This window comes from Coccinella septempunctata, chromosome 4 (assembly GCF_907165205.1).
Source record: "Coccinella septempunctata chromosome 4, icCocSept1.1, whole genome shotgun sequence".
In the NCBI taxonomy this organism is placed as follows: domain Eukaryota; kingdom Metazoa; phylum Arthropoda; class Insecta; order Coleoptera; family Coccinellidae; genus Coccinella; species Coccinella septempunctata.
The window spans coordinates 16,954,451-16,977,385 of NC_058192.1; the positions used below are offsets into that span (position 1 = coordinate 16,954,451).

At 36.8% G+C, this 22,935-nt stretch overlaps 2 protein-coding genes across 2 annotated transcripts in view; one reads left to right on the plus strand and one right to left on the minus strand.

The window, feature by feature from the left end:
• Positions 1 to 2,762, plus strand: part of LOC123312528 — an 86,356-nt gene extending 83,594 nt beyond the window's left edge. Inside the window, exon 7 of the mRNA XM_044896990.1 lies at positions 2,310 to 2,762. Within this exon, the coding sequence (XP_044752925.1) occupies positions 2,310 to 2,420 (111 nt within the window). The 3' untranslated portion in view covers positions 2,421 to 2,762. The remainder of the gene's footprint in view (positions 1 to 2,309) is intronic.
• Positions 1 to 17,795, minus strand: part of LOC123310850 (midasin) — a 169,482-nt gene extending 151,687 nt beyond the window's left edge. Inside the window, exons 1-12 of the mRNA XM_044894531.1 lie at positions 17,526 to 17,795; positions 17,218 to 17,468; positions 16,725 to 16,946; positions 14,305 to 16,671; positions 13,832 to 14,054; positions 13,465 to 13,621; positions 12,958 to 13,313; positions 12,624 to 12,876; positions 12,139 to 12,564; positions 10,995 to 11,839; positions 9,998 to 10,858; positions 8,894 to 9,022 (exon numbers count right to left, since the gene is read on the minus strand). Coding sequence (XP_044750466.1) covers positions 8,894 to 9,022; positions 9,998 to 10,858; positions 10,995 to 11,839; positions 12,139 to 12,564; positions 12,624 to 12,876; positions 12,958 to 13,313; positions 13,465 to 13,621; positions 13,832 to 14,054; positions 14,305 to 16,671; positions 16,725 to 16,946; positions 17,218 to 17,468; positions 17,526 to 17,612 — 6,177 coding nt within the window. The 5' untranslated portion in view covers positions 17,613 to 17,795. The remainder of the gene's footprint in view (positions 1 to 8,893; positions 9,023 to 9,997; positions 10,859 to 10,994; positions 11,840 to 12,138; positions 12,565 to 12,623; positions 12,877 to 12,957; positions 13,314 to 13,464; positions 13,622 to 13,831; positions 14,055 to 14,304; positions 16,672 to 16,724; positions 16,947 to 17,217; positions 17,469 to 17,525) is intronic.
• Positions 17,796 to 22,935: the final 5,140 nt, after the last annotated feature.

Genomic DNA, 22,935 nt, shown 5'->3' on the forward strand with positions numbered 1-22,935 from the left:
CGAAAGAATACTCATTTTCTAGAAGCACATTTTTGACAAAAAGATGCCAAAACCAAGTTTACTTTTAGTTTTTCCATTTTAAGTAGTTTTATTAGGAAGTATAAGTGAGTATATTCATTGAAATTCTTCAGCAGCATTTTTATATTTTAATTTTTCACATATCGAAATGGTACCGAGAATACTTTACTCCATTTAGTATGTTTTTTTGTGTAAGGTGGTGTTCTGTGACTTTTTCATTGATAGACCTCAGCTTGGGTCTGGAAATAATAGAAACGGAAACGAATTCTACTTCAACTACAAAAATATGCTACTTTGAGCAGAAGGTTTAATCATGAGTGAGACTGTTAAAAGTACACAGCTCAAGCTGCAAATGCTGCACCTCCATATTCATGGAGGTGGAAAATCCAGAGCTACAAACGTCGCACAAGATCGGCTGATACGTTTAACTGTAAGACGAAATTCCTTCTTCACAGCATCCCGAATTGATAGCTCATTCTTTCAAGCTAACACTAAGATATCCGGAATAGATTGCATACCTTCAATTCAAGGGCAAGAAGATCTGACAGGCACCCGCGATTTGGTAGGAAGCAGGGGCGTGTAATGTAAGGTCTCTCGAATATGAGAACTGAAACACGCTTAGATGAAGGTCCTGCCTTTTCCCGAAAGGGCCCAGATTTGGTCTGTATGAGTCTGATGGTCGAATGTTAGTGTGGCGAGGACGGGATCAACATATCATGACTCTAACAACTCTTTTCAGTGATATGTGTTTGGGGAGGCAATGCTTAGACGAACATTTGGCAGTGCATTTCTTAAACTTTCTTTGATAACCTCATTGACACAATGCCGAATAGTGTTAGAGCACTACGAAGAGCTAGAGGAAGCCTCTACCTCGATATTAAACCTTGATTGCAAGACGTTAACAGAAAAAAACCTTCTTTTGACTTGCATACTCCACTAGGAAGAGTTTATTTTGTTCATTTGTCTCCTATGTTGTCGCTCTAGAGCATTCATGCTTACCGTTGCCTTTTAGGAAGGTTAACCTTGAAAAATCGTTTCTCTATCTTCCTTTGTACAGGGTGAGTCTTTGACTCTAACAAATATTTCAACAGTAGATTCTGGAGTTCAAAAGAAACACTTTTCCTTCAACATTTTTTCCGAATCGGCTCGGTTTGAAAGATACAGGCTGTTGAAAACCCGTAAAAAAATGTTATTTTTAGTTCTATCTACCAAACGATTTTATCGAATAAAATTAATTTCTGAATATATTTATCATTTATCGTTCATTTGATGGATCTTTTTCGAACACAAGATATCACCCACGTCTTCCAGTTTTCTCATAACGACCATTTCGTACCATAAAAATACCAAAAATTCAAAGAACCCAACTCTTGAAACAAAGTTGGACGCTATGCAATGAATATTTTGTAAAATAAGAGTATTCTTTATATTCCCTCGTATAATGCGCCGTTTTCGAGTAATTTGATGTTTGAAAATTAAAAAAATATCTGTGAAATTCGAAAAATTGGGTACTTTGGCTGAATACAACTCTGTTTTTAGAGGATCCACAGATGTGTACTGTCAGGATTTAGCTAGTTATTCTGAAGGTAATTTTGTTCATTATTGAAACTATGGCTTTTTTTAACGGAAAAAATGATGTAGGAAAAGTGTTTCTTTTGACCAAAGGAAGGTACTGTTGAATATTTGTAACAGTCAAAGACTTAACCTGTAGATACAAAAATTCATACATGAAAAAACAATTAAAGTGATTGATTCAATTTATAAAAAATCAAGTCTCAACAAGAAAAAATACAAGAGTATGTCATGAATTAGTAAATGTTTATAATGTTATTTAATGAAGTCTTTCAATGTAGTTGTTTCCTTCGATATTTCCTTCATTTTGAATATTTGGCGTTTTGTTATACAGAAGAAGGTTGTATATACAGAAGTCGTTTTATATTTCAATTTTCACACATAAAAAAATGGCATCCGAACACTTTCATCATCAAGTACAAACTTCCCCTTGAAACGCACTGTACCTTATTCCCCAACTGTTTATATACAAGAAACATCTCTCTTAAAACGGCAAGGTCCTCAAAAAAAATCCTTCCCCTTCACCCCAATCGAATCACGCCGAATACGAATGGCCGCGTCATTTTTCACACCCCACCCATCCAGCGCCTCCCGGCAATTTACGGGCGCCGGGACGCGCTCGGGGATTCCATAAATCACTCCCGAAGAATACGTCTCAACCTTTCCCGTCACCCCCCCTGCCGCCGCCGCCGACCCCCGCTAACCTCACCGAATTTCAGGGAGACGCCGATCTGAGCCTCTGGTCCCAGGACCCCATGGACGGGATGATCCAGATAGCAGGCGGACAGGTGAGTCCGGATCTGCCGGGATCGCCCCCAGATAGCGACTAGCATCCGGACTGGGACCGCTCGACCAGGATCTAGCGGGCGAAACGGCTTGCGGTCTGCTCCGAGGAAGCCGTTCACGAACTCTCAGACTATTGTGTTCCTTAGTTTTGTAAGTCTCGGGGAAGTGGATACAGAGCAATAAATTCGACCGGTGTAAGAAATTAGAAAGATTAAACGATACCACACACAAAAATTAGGTTATTTTGAACAGGCTGTAACTCAGAAAAAAATATAGTGGTACTGGAAAAAAGGTTGTAACCATTAGTATTCAAAATCACAAGGGGAATTGAACTAGCAAAGATCTAGGTAAAGAAAACGTGTCGTTATTTAAGGAGAGCAGCGATAGATCAGTCTCTTATATGAGTTCCCCAGTACCGCATAATTCATCCAAGGATGACTACCAAGTGAAACAGAGGATATTTTATTGACTAGGTCTAACGCTAGCCTCCTCCGACGTCTCTGTTAACCTAGATTTTTGCAAATTCAATTTCCTTTATACTGAAATTTATGGCCATATTAACGTTAAACTACTCATTAGTGTTGAATATTCAGATCTATTCTGACACACCCAGCAATCAGTAATCAGTAGTCTTTGGAAAAACAACGAAACATTTTTTCGTCAAATAATTTTACCCTGAAGCTCTTTCAGGTAATTTAATGCTCTTCAGATTATTGCAGTCAGAATATCTCAACGTTGCTTTGGCGCTGAGTTATCGCATATCAGAGTAATAGTCCGAGTTTTGTAATGGCTCATAATTAAATATGATTTAGTATTGAGGGTGTCCATTAGTCAGCACCCACTCTGAAGGTCAGGTAGTGGAACATCTAGCGGCGACGCGCTTTGATGTAGGTATATAGAATTACAACATACTCTACAAGTGTTTTGTAGTGATTGAAAATAGTCACTCAGCTAGTTTATAAAACAGAAAACTTAAGGAAGTGGTCAGACAGTAATATGGTGAAACGCGGTGGGCCAGTACCCCACAGAAGTTGCTGCCTTAACGATATCGTTTTAAGAGATTTGTAATGGCTGAAAATATTTGAGAATAAAATAGTCAGACCACATATTAATAGAACAGAGGCAGTCAGCAGTCACCCAAAGTAGGAATATTGTAATTTTACATAAATCAAAGAGCGTCGCCGCCGTTCCACTACCTGACCTTGAGAGTGGGTGCTGACTCATGTACACCACCAAAACTAACTAATATTTAAATATGACCCAGCTCTATAAAAGCTATAAAAAGTTCCTTCTGATTTTAATTAATTGATCGAGTAGTTAATTATGATCGTACGAGAAATGCAAGTGAAATTTATGGAAATGTACAACACCTATACAAGCTGGGAATGAATATTTGCGAAACAATTTAAGGGGGTTATTTCTGGTCAAAAAATAGTATGGGTCTCTCATTTAATTTTTCTTCCCTGATTAGATACAACCACCTTAAGATGATGAAAAAGAAACAATTTTTGGATAGCTTGTTTAATTGTCTAGTCGAAAATTTTGTGAGTGCATTAAATATGAAAATTTCATATTGGGTGGTATGGAGTTGCTTAAGGCTGCATTTGCAGTTTTACTGACCATGTCGAAAAATCTAAATAAAAGTTCCAAGTTAATGAAAATAACGAAAGAATGCGATTCATACAAGAATTGTTATTGTTCATGAGTTGTTTTTGATATGTTCTTAGTTTCTTATTTTGATTTTATAAACTATCCAACGAATTATTAATATAATAATAACCTAACCTCAACTCCTGACCACCTTCTAACCACAATTTTCGATACATTGTTACTTTGGGGATAAGTGTAATCAACCTGTATCCTGTAATCAACTAAGCAAAACACCCCAGAAAAGCCCACAACTTCATAAAAGAAATTAGGAACTTTCTGCCGCAAAGTTAATAAACCAGGAACTGTATATGAAATTCGCAAACGCCTATCTAAATCTATGGCAATTTCGTCGCAGAATTTCCATGTTATTAACGAGCCATTTAGGTCGTAAGAATAGAGGAACACCTTGCACCAAAAGTAAGAGTACAGCTTCAGCTGGTATCTGTTTTGCATACTAAAAACTTTCAGCCGAACTTTTCTTCACGGGGACAAGGAACCGAAATGAGTTATATCGAGCAAAAGTGAGGATATTAAATAGGAGGACGAAGATTTTCATGAATTTTAATATATTCTTCGAACAATCACAAGAAATTCAGAAACAATTAGAATCAAAATACCAGATTTGTAATTTATTGTTCATCATCAATATATATGTTATTTCTCTTTGAAAGTCCCCTATGAAGAATGCTGTTATGTATTGGGTTAACATAAAGCTTCGAGAAAGAATAATATGACGCTAGTATACCCGACTACGTAAGTTGATAGCGTTCAAACATTTTCTCTGTATCCACTACAACGAGAATAACCCGTGAGACCTAACTATCAACGAGTTTTCCCAATCACGGATATGGGGCAAAAACAAAATCAACTAAGAACACAATGAAAAAAGATCTAAGAGATAAAACACCACGAACCATCAAAAGATATCACTTCTTTTAAATGTACACTTGCCACCGCCTCAATCAGGAATTGATCTTCTATAAAATTGAATAGCGAATAAAATGCCATTACTATTAATTAATATAAGTAAGGTACTAAACTGAAAATCTAAGAATCGTGAAAATTTTTATTGCAAGCTAATTATTTTACTACTTCCAATGAAAAAAAGAGAACTGACTATTTTAAAATTAAGTAACATTTGAATATTGTAAAAAATGTAACGTAATTACTCATTGTATAGTGAATCATTCTTTTTTGTTCATAATATTGGTGGGAAGAAAAGGGTATTTCATTTTGAGGTGCCAGATATTTGACTAAAAATCTCGATGTATTAGTTTCAGCTAGATGAGAACAATAAATTCTTCCTATTTTTCGCACCATCATTTTTCAGAATCGTTCATGCACCCATTGTAGAAGAAGTAAATAAATACCAACACCATCATGCGTTTCATTCCTTGTGTTATACACATATATTTTTTTATGAAGGAGTATGCGATTCCCTGAATGGAACATTGTCTGCAGCTCTGAGATAAGAACTCAGATAGTAACTTCTTGAAACTATAACAGGTTAGACGAGAATATTCTCATGTAGGCCAAATATATACAAAAGTAAGAAACACCAGGAACAGGTAAGAAACTGTCAATCATTGAAAGCAATTAACCCTTACTAACCTGAGTTTCTATTTTTGCAGAAAAAGATCATTCTAATTGAATAAAAACCCTTTATTGGAGTCTACAAGACAAAAACAACTCGATTTTTGTTTGAAAAATGTATGGTCTTTGAGAAAAATGTTGTTACATATATGTAACGCTAATAGCTACAGTTACTGAGAAGTAAAATAGAATTGTCAGTGAAATTTGCGTTACATATGTGTAACACTAGGTTATTATGGGTTAATGGAAATTTCAAACAAAAGAAGAAAATATAAACGAAACAGTGTGACTCGAAATTCACCATATATGACAGAAACTAAAAATTATAACGATATGTCCAGAACTTTTTCAAGTTTCTTTTTTATCGGCAAGTTTCTGTGCCATTCATACTGCATGGGCTATTACTAACGTATCTCTTCATAAACTTTTTAGGGTTTTCACTCCCAATCTCCCAATCTCCCGATTTACGCAGGAGCAAATCGTTGATTTCAATTTTAATTGATTTTGTTTCAGAGATTGGGAGTGAAAACCCTAAAAAGTTTATGAAGAGATGCAGAATCTTCCCAGAATAAATTTCAATCGATATTACTAACGTAAACTGCTCGTCAAAAGTTAACGATATTGATGTTTTCCGAAGATGAATATTTTCCGTGGCACCCTAATATTTTTTCGAGTAAATTTTTTCCTATTATCTTAATGTTACAAGCAAACAGAATATTCTATTCTATAAGCTCATTTCTGGCTATAGAGAAGGTCGGTCTCAATTGATGAGTAGTACGAGGACCTGTTCAGTGACAGATCCTCCTCAATTCTCTTTCAGATCTACTGTTACAGATGATCTGGAGTTTCATCCTCCTCCTCACAAATTCCGCAATCGCCAGTTTCTGCTAGATCCAATCTCATTAGCTGATTCCCAAGACAACAATGCCCTGCAAGTTATCCAGTAAGGAGGTGTAGCTTATTCTTGCTAAGATCCGGATAATTCTTAGAACTCGCAGTGTTAAAGGTCCCAAGAAACTTTTTGGTGTTTTCCAGTCCAGGAAGATTCCCTTTCGGTTTTTTCCTTTCCCTGAAACCCTTTCTTGTACATTTTTCTATATCACAGGGGCCAATGAAAGGAGTTTGCGCTCCATGGCAAGTGGAACCCAGGCTAAACAGACCTTGTTATTCTTGCCAAATTCTTGAGTTTCCTTGGGCACTCCAATAAAATCAATTACGTGCAAGTTCAGTGCTCTAATGGCAGCCTGAACGACAGAATGTATCGCTATATCACATTTCTGATAGATTCATCTTTCCATTGCAAGTATTTCTGCCTGGAAGACGCCAGTATTGGTTTACGAATCATCTGTATACCATTTAATACAGTATTTACAGTATTTCTTTCGAGGATTTTGGGGGTGGGTTTCTTTTCCCAATCTTATTTCTTATTTTCTTTATTGTCACCTCACTGGGACGATTTGCCGATGGGATGTACTTAGTCAGAGAGGTCCAGGCTTTCTAATTCCTAATTCTTCGATCACCCATACATCCATCGCCTATAGACCAATGAAAAATTGGCATAACGACAGTTCTGTTTCCGTCGAAACAGTTCATGCGATTAATTACTGCAAAGTACCAAATAATGGAAATTGTGTATTATTAGCCTATTGCTGCTTTCGGTATAATTATTCCACCCTTTTCAAGAACGCCATTTTCAATATTTGTGAATAATCAACACCAACATTGGGTCGAAATCACGACTGTCGAAAGCTGAAAACGTCAATTGACAAATGCCACCGGTACGGGCGATAGAAATTAGCATTCCGATTTGCTACGCGACAAACACGTTCATAATTCACCGGGAGCAAGTTTGGAAGTATTGTAGTTCGCGGGAATTTGTCATTTGCCGCCTACCGAAGTCGTGATAAATAAATTGGTGGCTCCAGATTTATGGGCGACAGTCGGGAACTGCCGTGTTCGAACGAAAAAAGGGGGTAGACGATCCATTCTGGAAAAAAACATATTTGTTTTGAACCTTTCCCGACGATTGTTTGCCGGCGTCATACTGGCAGCCTTATGAGATTGCGGAGCTTTAAGATTCTTTCTATTACTTGGTAAATCACATTCGCCGAAGGCCGCATCGCATCGATACATAGGAGAAAATTTAGGTTCTTTTCTTATCGATATTGGGTTGCCGATATTGGGTTGCCGATATTGGTATCATCGACAAAATATTATCTTTCGTATATAACTTGATTCCCAAGGTTTTTCAACAACTGGAAACCATTTCGTCAAGTTGCTTATATAAAACTTTCAAAACGGAGAAATTTAAATGACAAACTTAGAGAAATAGTCGCACAAATATAGAATGAATGGCCCAATAAGCAAACTACAGATGAACCCAATCCAAACATTGAAGGATAACCTTTACTGAAAATATGTTCTTCTAACAGCGTTGGCGTTTTCTGTTAATCAAGCATGGGTGTTTTTGTTTACTCCATGTTGTCAAATGTACATTATTCAAGAACAACAGACAAAAATCTTTCTTGGAGAATAATCTTCCAATAGCCATGCTTGTACACTTTGCTATGGAATGGATACAACTGTTCTTGGCTCATTGTCTTCCATACTTTACTGTGTCTAACTTCCACTACCCTTGCTACTTTGTGCTTGTTTTTGGTTCATCCTGGAGTGTTTCCAGAATTTCGTTAACGATATATGCCATTAGAGATGTTGGTGGCCTTCCAAAGAACCTCTGCACCATCAAAAAACATTCGAGGACATGGAAGAATTCTCAGTAGATATTTTTCTGCTTAAAATCGGCTTGCTGGGGTTGCATTTATGTTATACTCACCAAAAACTATTATCATGTCGATGAGTTCAATATTTGAATAAACATGAGGCATATTCGACAAATTCACGAAAGAAAAAACAATCGACAAGTCTTTCTCATAAATTCATTAATACTAGGCGTTCTAATTCATATATACGTTACCCAAGCAAATTTTTGGACAGACACCCTGTATTGATAATTTTTCAATGAACTTCGACAACTGAAAGACATTTCATCAGCCGCGTTTCCATCAATGCAACTTTTTTTGTAAAAAGAACTGATATACCGAAAAGTGACAGCACTTGCCGCAAATCCACGGACTCAACAAGCTCTAAAAGAAAATTACGAAAAAATCCCGTGGGATATTGGGCCGCTCGAAAAATCAATCTTGCGCTAATACGTCACGATGATGAAACTAGACGGGGGATGAACCAAACTTAGGAAAGCTCCGAAACCACTTACCTGTTCGAATCCTCCGAGTATATCCGTTGTGTCCATCGCCGAGGTGACCGGGAAAGTTTTCAGAGTTTTTCCCGCCAGGCTGGCCAGAGTTTTAACAACGCCGCTCTTGCCGCAACCGGATGAGCCGACCTGGAAAAAAGCAGAACTTTAACACGAATATCCAACGCAGGAAAGATAGCGTGAAGCACTTTTTTAGGGAACTGAGGTTCAGACACGAAAAAAGATCGGTCAAGGAATCCGTTTGATGGTTCAGCCATTGACAACAATTTTTGGAAAGTTTGACTTCACAGATTATAAAAGCCGGGGATTCGCAGAGTAGAAGGGTTTTAGTTCAGTGAAGATATACTTTCTTAAAACGAGACCTATATGCCAATGAAGTATATATAAAATTTTCATGGTCAAGCTTCACGAAATTTATTTGATTCATTTTGATAGAATTATCAGCCACAATCCATAGTGTTTCTTACGATGTTGCGAATATTCGGAACTTTAGAAGCAATGAGAAGCACTTCGACAGTACTGTAGCAAAGATCATATTCTGAATAGGAGAAGTTAGTCAATATTCTGTCATTTTCCTTCCAGCAAAATGGTATACATCGCACAAAGCGGAAGAAAAATTAGAACAAGAGTAAAATTATTCAGGGACATGACAGCACTGACAAGCACCACAAAAAAGCCTTTGCGTGATTTCAACTAGGATGTGTTATTCAACCACTACATGTGTTTTGCAATCATGATAGCATCTTCAGGTGGGTGTAGGTACACCCCTTTCCTCTGAAAATGCTATGGATATAGTGATACAGGTGCAGTTGTTAAATAACTCATCCTAGTGAGAATCAGGTAAGTTTATAGTTTAATTGAGGATTTTCATCAAGTATGCGTCACATCAATTCAAAATCCTTCAAAAAATAACAGGAGTATACCTTCCTGAGACGAACAGATACATTTTGACTCTTCTTTGAATATCAGTTGAAACATCATGTCAATTGGAATCTCATTTACTTATGCACATAACAAAGTTAATGGATTAATTGCTGCTGAATACATGACATACTTATGATAATAATTAAAAAATCATATATGAGAAAATATAGTGATACTCACCAAAATACTCATCCATCCCAAGTTCACACAATATGACAGACTCCTAAGTGTTGGCAACTGATTCCTCAAAACAAGGCAGTCCGAATCTTCCCCTCTTTTTATTTGCACCTCACCAACAGAATCTTTATCCAAATGCACATCGCCGAAATAAACGCGTTTTTGATTCAAATATAAGATTGGTTTGGTTCCCCCAATTTTGCAGCAGAAAACTTCCTCAAAAATTTCGAAGACCTTCTCTTTGTCAGATAACGTTCTCATTCTATCTGCATACAGAAGATTCACCAGAGCTTCTGGGTGATAACTGTTGTCCATTTCGGTCTTGTTGAATTTATGGTGATAAATAGTAGCCTCGCACCAACGGGTCAAATCCCTCAAGTTGCATTCCCATGGAGCTCCTTTGTTACCAAACTTGTGACTTGCTAGCTGCTCATCCATCCTCATGTTGAATTCTATCATCTTGGTGATCGTTTCAACTGGTATTTTTGGGAATTGTTTGGTTAGGATGAAATGAAGATCTTTAGATGTTAAAGTATCTATGTATACTTGTATGAATCTGTTCAAGAAAGACTGAGGTAAACCACGTCTTGAACCGCCCTGTTTGAGGGGGTTTTGGGCAGCGAAAAATCTTGTTCCTTCTTTCACATGGAACGTTTTGCCTAACTCAGGTATGAAAATCTCGCCTCTGTGATCTAGACAGGCGTTTAAACCTTCCAGGACGGACTGAGAAGCCAAGTTCAGCTCGTCCAACAATATCCAATGGCCTTGTTTGAGTGCCTGAAGTAAAGGTCCATCTTTCCAGGAGAACTGACCACCTGTTCCGCCTTCTACAGGTAAATCAGCTCCGAAAAGATCAGAAATATCCTGAAAATTACAAGGTTAGTTTCAAAATTCAAATAATGTGGAAATCAAAGTACAAAAAAGGTGGGTTACTGTGAAGTGAGAACAAATTCCTCAACCTGTAAACTCAATCCAAATTGAATGAACTATGAATTCTTACCGTTTGATCTGACAAATTGATTCTGTAAATCTTGTGTCCAGAGAACTCTGCAAGAGCCGTTACAAGGCTAGTTTTTCCCACTCCAGGACTACCTTCCAAAAGTATGGCCTTATGAAGTTGCATACCTCTGAGCACCCTTAGACAATTCAAAAGTGTGGTAGGCGCATTGAAGAAAAATTCTCTCTGTACATTAATCTGATTATCTAAATCAATGAAGAAAGGTTTGATGCCAAATTTTCCACCACTGATTTTAATTTTCAGATCATCATTACAAAGTTCAACTGCAGGGAATCCTAATTTCCTCACTTGTTCATTTAGGACATTCAAACAAGTGTTTTTGAATTTTTCCAGTACTTTGAAATTTTCTCCTGATGTAACTCCAGATCCAAAGCTGTCCAGAAAAGTGAGACTAGCTCCATGCACATAAGCCTCATGGATTTCAACTGAGCTGGAGCAGGTATTGATGAAATTCACCCAGGTCAAGATATCCCTAATACTAATGGTGAATTTCTTTCCAATATCGATATTACTTCGGAACCACTCAATGAAATCCATTATCCTCTTTCCAATTCCACTAGTTCCATCCTCTTGATTGCCAAAAGAAACTCCCTCATTGATGTTGGCTTCAACGATCGCGATCAAATCATCTCTAATGGTGCAAGGTTCACACCAAATCTCGGTGAAACGGTTCCTTAAAGCCGGAGACAATTCTTTTTTTCCAAAATCTCCACCAGGATTCATGGTTCCGATGAAATAAAAGTCATTGTGGGCTTTGATCATTTCTGAAGTATCTGGATTGTTGATATCAGTTCCTTTCTCAGCCAGTAGCAAACACCTTTCTGGCTCTATATGAGAGAAAATTTCATTGAATTAATAATAATAATAATAAGGTATTTTAACAAATTAACATAAAAATTAAAAATAAAAATTGGTGATTTGTGTTAATGTGGAACATGGAATTGACTGATTTTTAGGTTTTTTCTTGTATTAATTGCAGATCGACCAGTGACGTTAGGAATATAATTTCGCTACCGATCTAAAACTCAATTTTTTGGCTTTCTAACTATATCAACAACATTCCAAGTCCGCTCACGTCAGTATTCTCAGAATTTCCAACATATCTGCAGTGAAAGATTGGACTTACCCAACAATGAATTTAGCCTCTCCAAAACACTGTCATCAGCTAACGATATCTCATCTGCCAAGAAAACACTTCCCTTTACCATAGCTTGAATAAGGGGGCCGTTAACCCACTCGAACAAACGCTCATTATCCTCGTGATTCCTAACAGGTCTCAGCCCACCAATGAAATCACTACTTTCGGTGTGCATGTGGCAATTCACAGTCACTAATTCTTGGCCATTGTTATCAGCTATAACTTTGCATACAGTCGTTTTACCTCCACCAGTTTCACCAACCAACAAAACAGGTTCTTTGAACTGAATGGCTTTAGCCACCAAGACAGCCAACTGACGCATACTAAATGTCCATACGATGTTCTTATTTTTTTCTTGATTTTTATGAATATCCTCCAATATTTTTCTTGTTACCGATGAGGTAGACGATGATACTGAAAGAATTCAAATGGGTTCAAAATCAAAGATGTCTCTCTTGATTCAATGTACTCACAGGTGAATAAATTGTCCGGGATAACCTCCCTTTTCAAATGTTTTTGAAGTACTGTAATAATTTCCTTTTTTTCTTCTAACTTTCGAACCCTACCGGCTAAAACTAGATAACCCTCATCTGCCAGATGCTGGTCCCAATCATAAAGTTTATCCAGATTTTCAGCTAATCTGTATCTTTCACCCCATCTGAAGAGATCTCGAAGTGTAATGAAACCTTGTTTTCCTGCAAAAGCAGCTGAACCTCGCCTCCTGATCTATAAGTAGAAAAAATTGTAATTCAATTGAAAAAATTAATAAAATTCAAGATACCAGGTTTGAAACTAATGAATCCTTACCTGTAGATCAGTCATTACACTAATCATCTTCTTGGCATACGATGGTGCAATCTGGCATCTTTTATGCAAAATGAACTCCAATTCATTTGGCGGAATTTCTGTGAAATGCAGTTCGACAAACCTATTTCTGAAAGCCCTTGAAAGCATTTTTCTACCGCCATAGGCGCCAGGGGGATTTTGAGTGGCGAAAAGCATGAAATTCTGATGAGCTTTCACCACTTGCTGAGTTTCGGGTATGAAAAGTTCCCTGTTGTCGTCTAAAACTCTGTTTAAGGCTTCCAATACGTCTGTTGGAGCCAGATTCAATTCATCAAGTATAATCCAATGTCCTTGGCGCATGGCTTCCACCAATAAACCTATAATTGGATTTTAATGAAAATTGTGGCAAAAACCTTGAAGATGCCTATAACACCAAAACCTCGGCCAATTTGGGCTAATACATATGGGCTAAATGATGAAGCACTCCTAGAAACAAACGCGCAAAAAAATATTAGGGAAATACTATACCTTCTCTGAACACTAGTTTGCCATTAATATCTGCTACATAAGATCCTATGTACTCCTGAAGATCAGTATGTTCATGGTTATTTATTCTTACACATTTGTTGCCACTGGCTTTAGCCAAATATGTAATTAAACTTGTTTTTCCCACTGAAGTATCCCCCTGGAATGAAAAATAATTGTAGTTTTTTTTATTTAAGCCTAGAATATCTACTCTATGTATTGTAGACTTTTTTTTCAAAATATTTTATATTTTATAAGAAATGTTTAAGACCAAAAGCAGAAATACGCTGAAAGTATTGTCACATTAATCTTCATTAGAATCAAAAACACCGACTTCAAAGAAAAATAAATAAGATGTGTCCTAACTCACCTGCAATAATACTGGCAGTTTTCCAATAGATACAACCCTGACCAAATCTTTCAAATTTTTTCTTACATAATCTGTAAGAATATAGTCATCAGGGATTGTGCACTCCAAATTCCCTTGTTGAACCCAATATCCCTCAAACTGAACATAGGACACAACACTAGAATCTGGCTTAGGTATGGGTTGGTTCAGAACAGCTTTCACTTCATCTTTTTCAATGAGGTAACTGGAATAAAGTGTTTGGTGGAAAAGTGCGATTAATAAAAAGGGATGGATGTAACACTCATTCATTGCTACAGAAAATACCATATCTAGAACAATGATTCGCCCTAGTGGATGAGTTATGAATTCAATCAAAATGAGTGAAACTGCAATAACCCAATCAATTTGAGCAAATTACAAAATAAGTAAATCTGTAGGTAACCATTTCATTATGGTGATAAAAATATATATGGAATAATTAGGTCTTGACTCACCTCTTAATCATATTCTGCACTATAATATAAGAGTCGGCATCCAGCTGTGTTAAGAAACTCAGGCAGAAAGCTTCATACAAACTCCTCTTCATCATCCCACAAGGATTTTTAGAAGCAATCGTTAGAGCTCTGCACAGAGATCTCAAGGAAAAATGAGGTTTGTGTCCGACCCCATCAAGAAGATTGTTTTCAGCTTCTTTCCTAACCTTCAGATAGAAATCCACAATCTTATTCAATGCCTTCTCTTTAAAGGATAAATTTTGAATGTAGCTCACAACTAAGTGAAGCAAATCATTCTTTTCAGTTAGTTCATGAACAAAGAATTCTGTGAAACGATTTCTTAGGCCAGGAGGTAGATCTCTTTTGCCAACATCAGTTGAAGGATTCATACATGCAAATAAGGTGAAGTCGGGATGTCTAGTAATTGGCTCTTTGTCACCCCTTTCTAGAAGACATAAAGAACCGTTTGAGCCCTCAAGTAATCCTGATAAACACTCCAGAGTTTCTGCATTCGCCAGATTAATTTCATCTAGTAATACCCAATAACCCTTTTGAATGGCTTTAACTAAAGTACCTTCAATGAAGGCAAAGGCTAGAGCTGTTTTCTGTTTAAGTTGTACTGTTAATTTTTCAATTTTTTGTCCAATGCTTGACCAACGGGCTTTCATATCATCTCTTTTCTTGGCCTTTTCCATATCTTCCTCATTTTCTAATAAGCGCTTTCTGCCTTGAACTGATTTTGATTTATTCAGATTATTAATGGCAGCTTGATAGCTTATCTTCATTGCTGATACCAGTTCGGACCATTTTTCAGTGTTATACAAATATTCCAGTTGATCAAGGTATTTTCTGTTAGGACCCACCTTGAAGTATTCAAAAAACGCTTGATCAAATTCTTTCTTCAGTGGAGTTATCACAAACTTCAAATCAACTGGTTTGAATCCTCCAAGTAAATCAGCAGAATCTGATTGTTGGTTCATGTTGATGACAACAAGTTTTTTGCCAACAACGCTAGCAAGATACTGGACAGTAGATGTTTTGCCAGTACCAGTTTCACCAACCAATAAAACTGGTTCGGCTGAACTAACACAGCACATAATCCTTTCAAGTAAAACTGCAGATGGTCTGGTAAATGTATAAGTCAAATGTTGGATATATTGATTCATATCTTTTTTCATTGAAACACGACCGGCAATAAATTCAGTAGTAGTTGATTCAATGACTGGTTTATAAAGTAGACAGAAATATTCTGCCTTCTGATTCACAATTCCTAGCAGGGTACTGATTTGTTTGGCTATATTTACCGACTCTTTTAAATCTGGATGTGAACAGCAAAAAACATCTATTGCATCTTGAAGCACTTTCAAAGCACTCTCCTGTGATTGGGGATTGAAACCGACAATAGCTCTGGAGCACCATTTGAAAAAATCTCTTGTTGATGTCAACCTTGAACTCCTAGAAATTTTCAGACCATAGGGATTATCATATGAAAATAACTTATAAACCTCGACCAATCTATCTGTGATGAATCTGAATTCAAAATGCTTTTCCACTAGAATACTCTTCAGTTCTGCTGGTGTGAACGGGTCAATGTTGATTTGCAGCAAATGTTTCTTCATTAAAGTCATTGGGTTTGAATGTTTTTTATGATGTCCTGTGATAGTTGATAAGAATCTTCTTGTGAAGAAAAGTTGAAAGCCAGGAGTTATGGGCACATTATCCCTAAATCCGGGAATGGATAAAGATTTATTTTCTAGCAAGTTCGTGAGAACTGAAGCTATATCCATATTTGCAGAATCAATATCTTCCATCAACAACCAGCTGCCTTCTAGAACAGCTTGTGTTAAAACTCCTGCTTGCCACACAAATTCACCAGGTACATCAGTACATCTATAAGTTCCCAACAACATCTTACTATCCATCTGATCACCAAGTTGAATTTTTATGAAATCTTTGCCAAGCACCCTGCCTGTTTTAGCTGCTAAATATTCCACAAGAGTTGTTTTTCCGCATCCCACAGGGCCTTGTAGGCAAACAGCTTGGTTCAATGTCAGACCTAAAGCTATTTTCCTCAAGTTATTAGCTGTGGATTCCACTTCAACAATAGATGTTTTTATAGGAAAAAAATGAGGCTTAGTAGGAATGTAGATTCCCGATATATTATTTGTCTGAATAATTCCACCAACAGAAGCATTAACTATGGGGTTAGGATCTAATTGTGGACTGTCATATTCGATCAATGTTAACTTTTCGTTGAAAATATAGCTGAATTTGTAGTGAAGTTCTTTGGAAACTAAATGTAACATAAATGTTTCTGCCTGGATCTCAGTCATTTTACTGAGAACACATGTACACTTTCCTGCAATCCTATAAATCAAGGGTTACTTCTCAATGTCCACTAATAGCAATTTGAAACTTACCATCTAACCCTCTTATCATTACTTTTCAGATATTTGGAAATAAATTTTGACCAATTCCATTTGGCTCTATAAAATTCTGTATCAGTTAATAAAAGAACTAAATAGCCCTCAACCAATTCAATATCTGATACTGAATATTCCTTCTTTAATCTCTTACTTTCCTTTTGCTCTTCAGGATCATCAAACGGACAGGGATATATATTGAAATATTTCAAAGCGTAACTGAAATAAAATTAATGAAATATATTCCAAACTACATATACTCAAGATGTAATTCATGAAAAGTAATCTGAATATTGATATGAAGAAGTAATCTGATAGTTGACAATCAATATTCATCGACAACTGATGAACCTATCAGATAAAAAGAAGGGTCACCCGATTTATTTTGACTACTAGCACTTTAAATTTTCCTGAGTAGTCTCTTCATGAATAAGCAAACTCTTTCACCAAAAGTTTTTCACATGAATTTGTGTAAATGAGGGTTACTCACCTGGACAAGTCTGGTCTAAGCCTCAAGATTTTTCCCAATAGAACGCAATTCACAATATGTCTGCTATAATCAAATTTATAAAACTCATCATCGAAAAATATTGCTATAGATAAGAGCCTTGGTAATAAATCGCTGAAATGGGAAGCAATGCTCTCAAGATACTGAGGTATATGAAGCAACTCATGAGCAATATAATGTATATGTATTTCATCAAGGTGGTACCGAATGAAGTTGCTGTTTTTTTCTATTTTCTGAAATAAGAAGAGAATTGATGAATGATTCTGCCAGGACATACACACTTGACTTACTTCGAAAGATATTTTGAACTGTTCGTTTATCTCGCAGAATCTTTCCAGTTTTGGTAAAACCTGGGGGTCTTCCTTCATGTCTCCCATGTTTCCCACTTTCGACCTTACAAAATACTTGTCAACACAAACAAATTCACCCAATGATGAACAGAAGTAACTGAAATATTATCCTTATCACTGGATCACTAAGAATGTTTGAAATCAAGAAATAATTCTCCCGATAAGACGATATTTTGAACACAATAACACCGGCGCACGTTCTGAATTTGAACCGATATGACAGGTTAAAAGTGAGGTTAAATGCAAACTCGTCTTGCGTACTGACGGAATTCTAAATTGCTCTGTGTTCTTCACTTCTTTATATTCCAAACAGTAAATATGGGCTTAGACGTAGACCATAATCAAACATGATCATAACAACTCCATATGATCCACATGATAGTACTCTCCACAATCCATGTAGAGTACTCTCCTCTCTGTAATCATAACTGATCATAAAAATGTGGATTTTCCAAGGCAATTTATCTTTTACAAGGATTGATATTCGTAATACAAAGGAAAGGAAAAGAAAGCAGACCCCAGACATTTCCACTGAAGATATGTCCATAGATATAAGTTATATTCGAAACGGATTAAAAAAAAACGTATGAGAATGATAATGCAAAAAAACACTTGCTTACATTTAGAGGGCGTTTTCTTTGTGCACCCTCATTTTAAAGGTCTTTGAAGTTCGCAGCAGCGTATTCATTAGTTTGGGAGAGTAGCACACCCCCTCATAGGAGTTTGTAAGACTTTCGAGTACAGCAATTTAGCTTGTCATTATAATATGAGAAATAAAGGGAAATGCTCCTATTCCTTGAGACAACCTGTAGGTATAAATCATCTGAAGCAAACATAATTCGAAATTCGCGAGCTTAACATATCAATAATCTTCTACCCTCGAACTGAGTCAACACGAAATACTGGGAGGGCTATTGTTGCTCAATTTTTGTACGAATTCAGTCGAGTCGCGAACAATATACCTCTTGAAGCGACACCGATACTCCATAATCACCAATAAACCACACAATATTTGAAATTCACAAATAGAAAAAAGTCCAACAATGGATTGGACACGCAAGATAGAAACGTGATTTGCCTATAAAAAGACTCCCCCATTCGATCTCGAATATTGCAATGAGAAAATAACAAGAGAAATTATCGTTTCGGCTGGCCAATTCCCAATTTGCAGCGTGGATACAAAAAGCGTGTGTCTACAGTTTGTTACATAAAAGCGTTATTGTTTGGTTTGATCCAATATCGAACGAATGCGTTTATTCTTTGCAGATGATGGGATATCCTTTCATTTTCAACTCTAAAAGAAAGTCGCGGATATCGGAATCCTCAATCCCTTTTTTATTAATTTCTGGATCACCATAGATGTGGATTATAAACTGCTCCCTGCAATTTTCAAATTTGATGTTTTGTAACATGTGAATACCAAAAATTGACTTTCCCAAATTCCATATATTATATAATTCACTACGCATATAACATAGTATAAAATAAAGAAATTGAAGAGAATCATCCATTTTCCATATACATAAATATTTCTTCATTTCATGTGAGAAATTATACCTACATCTTCATATTTTCATTTACCATATGTCAGAGGAAAGATAAACGAAGATTAGAGATGTGCCATAGCCTAATAGAACTTCTAGTAGGCTATGGATGTGCTTTTAAAGCAAATAGAATGAAATAAAGAATAAAATATGAATCCCATATATTGACAGATGACAGGATCGCCATCTGTTGTCTTATTTTGCCACTATTTTATCTTCTGTATAAGCTCACCCTCACCATGATTATAATCTTTGACCCTCACATAATAATTTCTCTCCTCCCATTATGAGATATTCATTAATGTGTGCAACTGCAACTAATTATGCATTAGGCTGATGAAAAAATGATCAAGAATATTAACTTTAGGCATCAATTATTACCAAATATCGATTCAATGCTCATAAAATAGTAACTCAATGATCCATACACCAATAAAAATTCATTGAAATTACTTAACAATCCTTAATTCTTCAATGTGCTGGTAAGTCTCGCTGTTTTAGGAATCAATGAAGCAAATCCATACTCCAATTCGGCGAAAAAAAAACTATTTGCGCAAGTTTAAAATAATGGAACATATACGACGTTGTATTAACTCATTACTATACAATTCTAGGAATAAGAAGAAAGAACTCAGGTGAAAAGCATATTGCTGAAACGTAAACAATTTCAGCTTTAAACTGTCCATTCGATGTTTTCAAATCATCCATCTTAATTATCTCAATGGAAAACGTGATTTAAAACGCGGCCATCTTCCGCATCGTAATTAATTTTGTGTGTGTTTAAGAAGGAACGAAACTCTTTAATTGAATCGACGTAATTATTTTCTAGGAGCCATTTTTGCAGGATGCATCTGTGAGAGCAGTTTTCGACGAGTTGTCCTTGATTCCGTTAAGTATTTGCGAGATTATTCTAATCTATCGGCGAGTAATTTATATCATTATATCCATCATTAGGAGGCTATAACCATATCAGTTGAATATCTTAAGATGTTAGGAGCTCCTGATGGCAAAATGAACACTGGTACCGCCAGAATGCTAAAATTAGTCACCATTGAAGTTATCTACCCTATCCTTCTAAACTGCTCCACATGAATTAGGGATATTGACTTAAATTGCAAAAACATATAGTTAAAATAAGATTGTTGTAATGAAAATTCATATTAATATGATTTCAAGTTGCAAATTAATTTTAGCCTGTAGGTCTGCAGCGTATACAAGGTGGTTGAGAAAAATCGAGTAAAATAACGAAATTTTATTCCCAGAGAATTCAAGCATTTTGAGACTATCTATACAATGTATGGCCTCCACGGGCATCAATAACAGCGTGACATCTTCTTTGCATACAACACAAGAGGTTGTTGAACATTTCTTGAGGAATTTGGTACCATAAACGGGGCAGAAGCTCTCTCAGATCATTTAAGGATTCTGGGGTAGGTTGATGATTATCTAATCTTCTTTGGAGCATATCCCATGCATGTTCTATGCAATTCAAATCTGGTGAGTGCGGAGGTATTGGTAAATGTGGAATACCAAAAACTCCTCGCGCGCATTCTCAACTATGGCTGCACGGTCTAGCGTTATCGTCTAGAAATTGAAAAGTTTCACCAATAGCAGCGTGAAAATTTGGCACAACATTGTCAATGACATGCTCCCTATAGTGTAAGGCGGTCATATTCCCAGGACAAATGTGTAGATCTGTGCGCCCGTTGAAACATATTCCGGTCCATACCATAACACTACCCCCTCGGAATGGATGGACTTCTTGGACATAGCGACGATTACGGGGTATGCGTGGGATCGTCCATACCCTTATTCTTCGAGAATCTGAAAATCGTCCATATCTGGATTCATCAGTGAAAAGGACACCACGCCATTGATCGTTCCAATTGATATGTTGCCTTGCCCATTCCAGTCTTTGACGCTTATGGTCACGTGTTAATGGAACTCCTCTTAATGGACGTCTAGAACCATAGGCTAATAAAGACTAATTATTAGTCTATGTTCAGAACCTAGATTCACCTCTCTCAAACGTCGTCTGATGGTTTCGATGGAAACTTGGACCCACGTACATGTAGATGTATGGTTTCTTCTCGCCGAAACGTTGATGAAATGATCCTGAGCAGGTGTTGTTTTTCGTCGCCCACCAAGCCTTGGTCTTTCCAACACGGAACCTGTCTCCCTGAACCTATCCAAAGTCGAGATATCACACTTTGGCTGACTTGGAACCTTTCCGCTACAACAACCTGAGTTAGGCCACCCTGTAGCATTCCGATAGCCCTATTAGCCTCAGCGTTTGTTAATTTAAGTCTCGGCATTTTCAGAAAACTCGTTTCAAATCGAAGCCGTTGATAAACTGACTTCATTTCAAAATAAGAGCATTCATGAAGCATATGCAAGGAACCTAACTTCAGAAAAAAGGCGACCAGATTGCAAATGTCTCATACTGATTTTTATTGGATCGACTCAAGTTGTTATTGAGTTTTAAATGATTTTACAGCGATTTTCTCGAAGTTTACATACTTTCAAAAACGATTGAATACGATATCCCTAACTATTGTGGAGCAGTTTATTTATACCTCCAATTCTCCGATATTCCCTATTATACCTCCATCTTTGTCTGAAAGCAATTCTTCGTATTAAATCCAAAAAACTTAGTCCATCAAATGAAGCAGTGAATCCCATGGACTGGAATAGAATCAATAAATGTGTAATCAGGTAATTGCACTAATATCCCTTCTGTCTTCACACGAAATATATCCGGTGATCCTCAAATGATTCAAGGCAGAATGAATTACATTTTGATTTTATCGATATTATTCTAGACGAGGCTGTTGAAATGATTAAATACTGATAAGTATAAAATATTATTTCAATCAGGAATATTCATAAATGAGGAACTTAATTTCAACAATAACTTCAAGTATACAAAATTAACATGGAATCACGAAAAAAACTTCGTAGACATCAGGATTACATTGATCTTAAAGAAAAAGGCACCATTCCCTAAAATCTGCTTATGTGCAAGTGGGCCTAGAGCATTTTGAATCTTACCTTTTACATTTGAAAGAATATTTTGCTCCAGAATAAGGGAGGAAGACGCGACACTTTTTATGAAGGCATCCTATGAAACATCTAAGAAAGAACCAACATCCAATTGCGGTTCTAGTTATACTCGATTTGCCAATTAGATTGCTTCTTTTTTTGGTTTCAGTTCAAAGGATATTGTGAATTGAGTGGTAGTTTAATTAAAAAATGTTAAGAGTAATGAGGAGTTCAGACATAAGGGCAGAACTGGAGGTGCAGGATGTCGTCAGATGGGTGAGAGCACGCAGGAGTTTCTGGAGAGACCACGTGGAGAGGATGCCGGATGAGAGACTAGCCAAATGGGCGGAAACACAAAAACCCAGCACACGCAGACCATTAGGGCGCCCTCCAAAGCGTTGGAAAGAGAGCTGGAACTCGTTGTCCCAGGAAACACAATAACAGGCAGAAATCAGAAAACACAGGACATAGTCCTATTCAAAAGTGGAAGAAGAAGAAGTAATGAGAACCGAATGCTTGAGATACTGTAAAAACCTACGAAACATCATAGTGTTGTGCCTACGTCTAACGACACAGAGTATGCATATGACGTTGAGTGCATCTTGATAGGCAAAAAATATCTCTCTCTCTCTCTCTCTAGCCTTTTGTGCGATGTTAAAGTCTGCAAATAGAGAAATTTCAAATTTCCTCAGGATCAAAAGAGACCACAAAGGAATAAAATAGAAAGAAAGGCTTTGACAGCTCCTTAGGCTATCCTTGAGCCT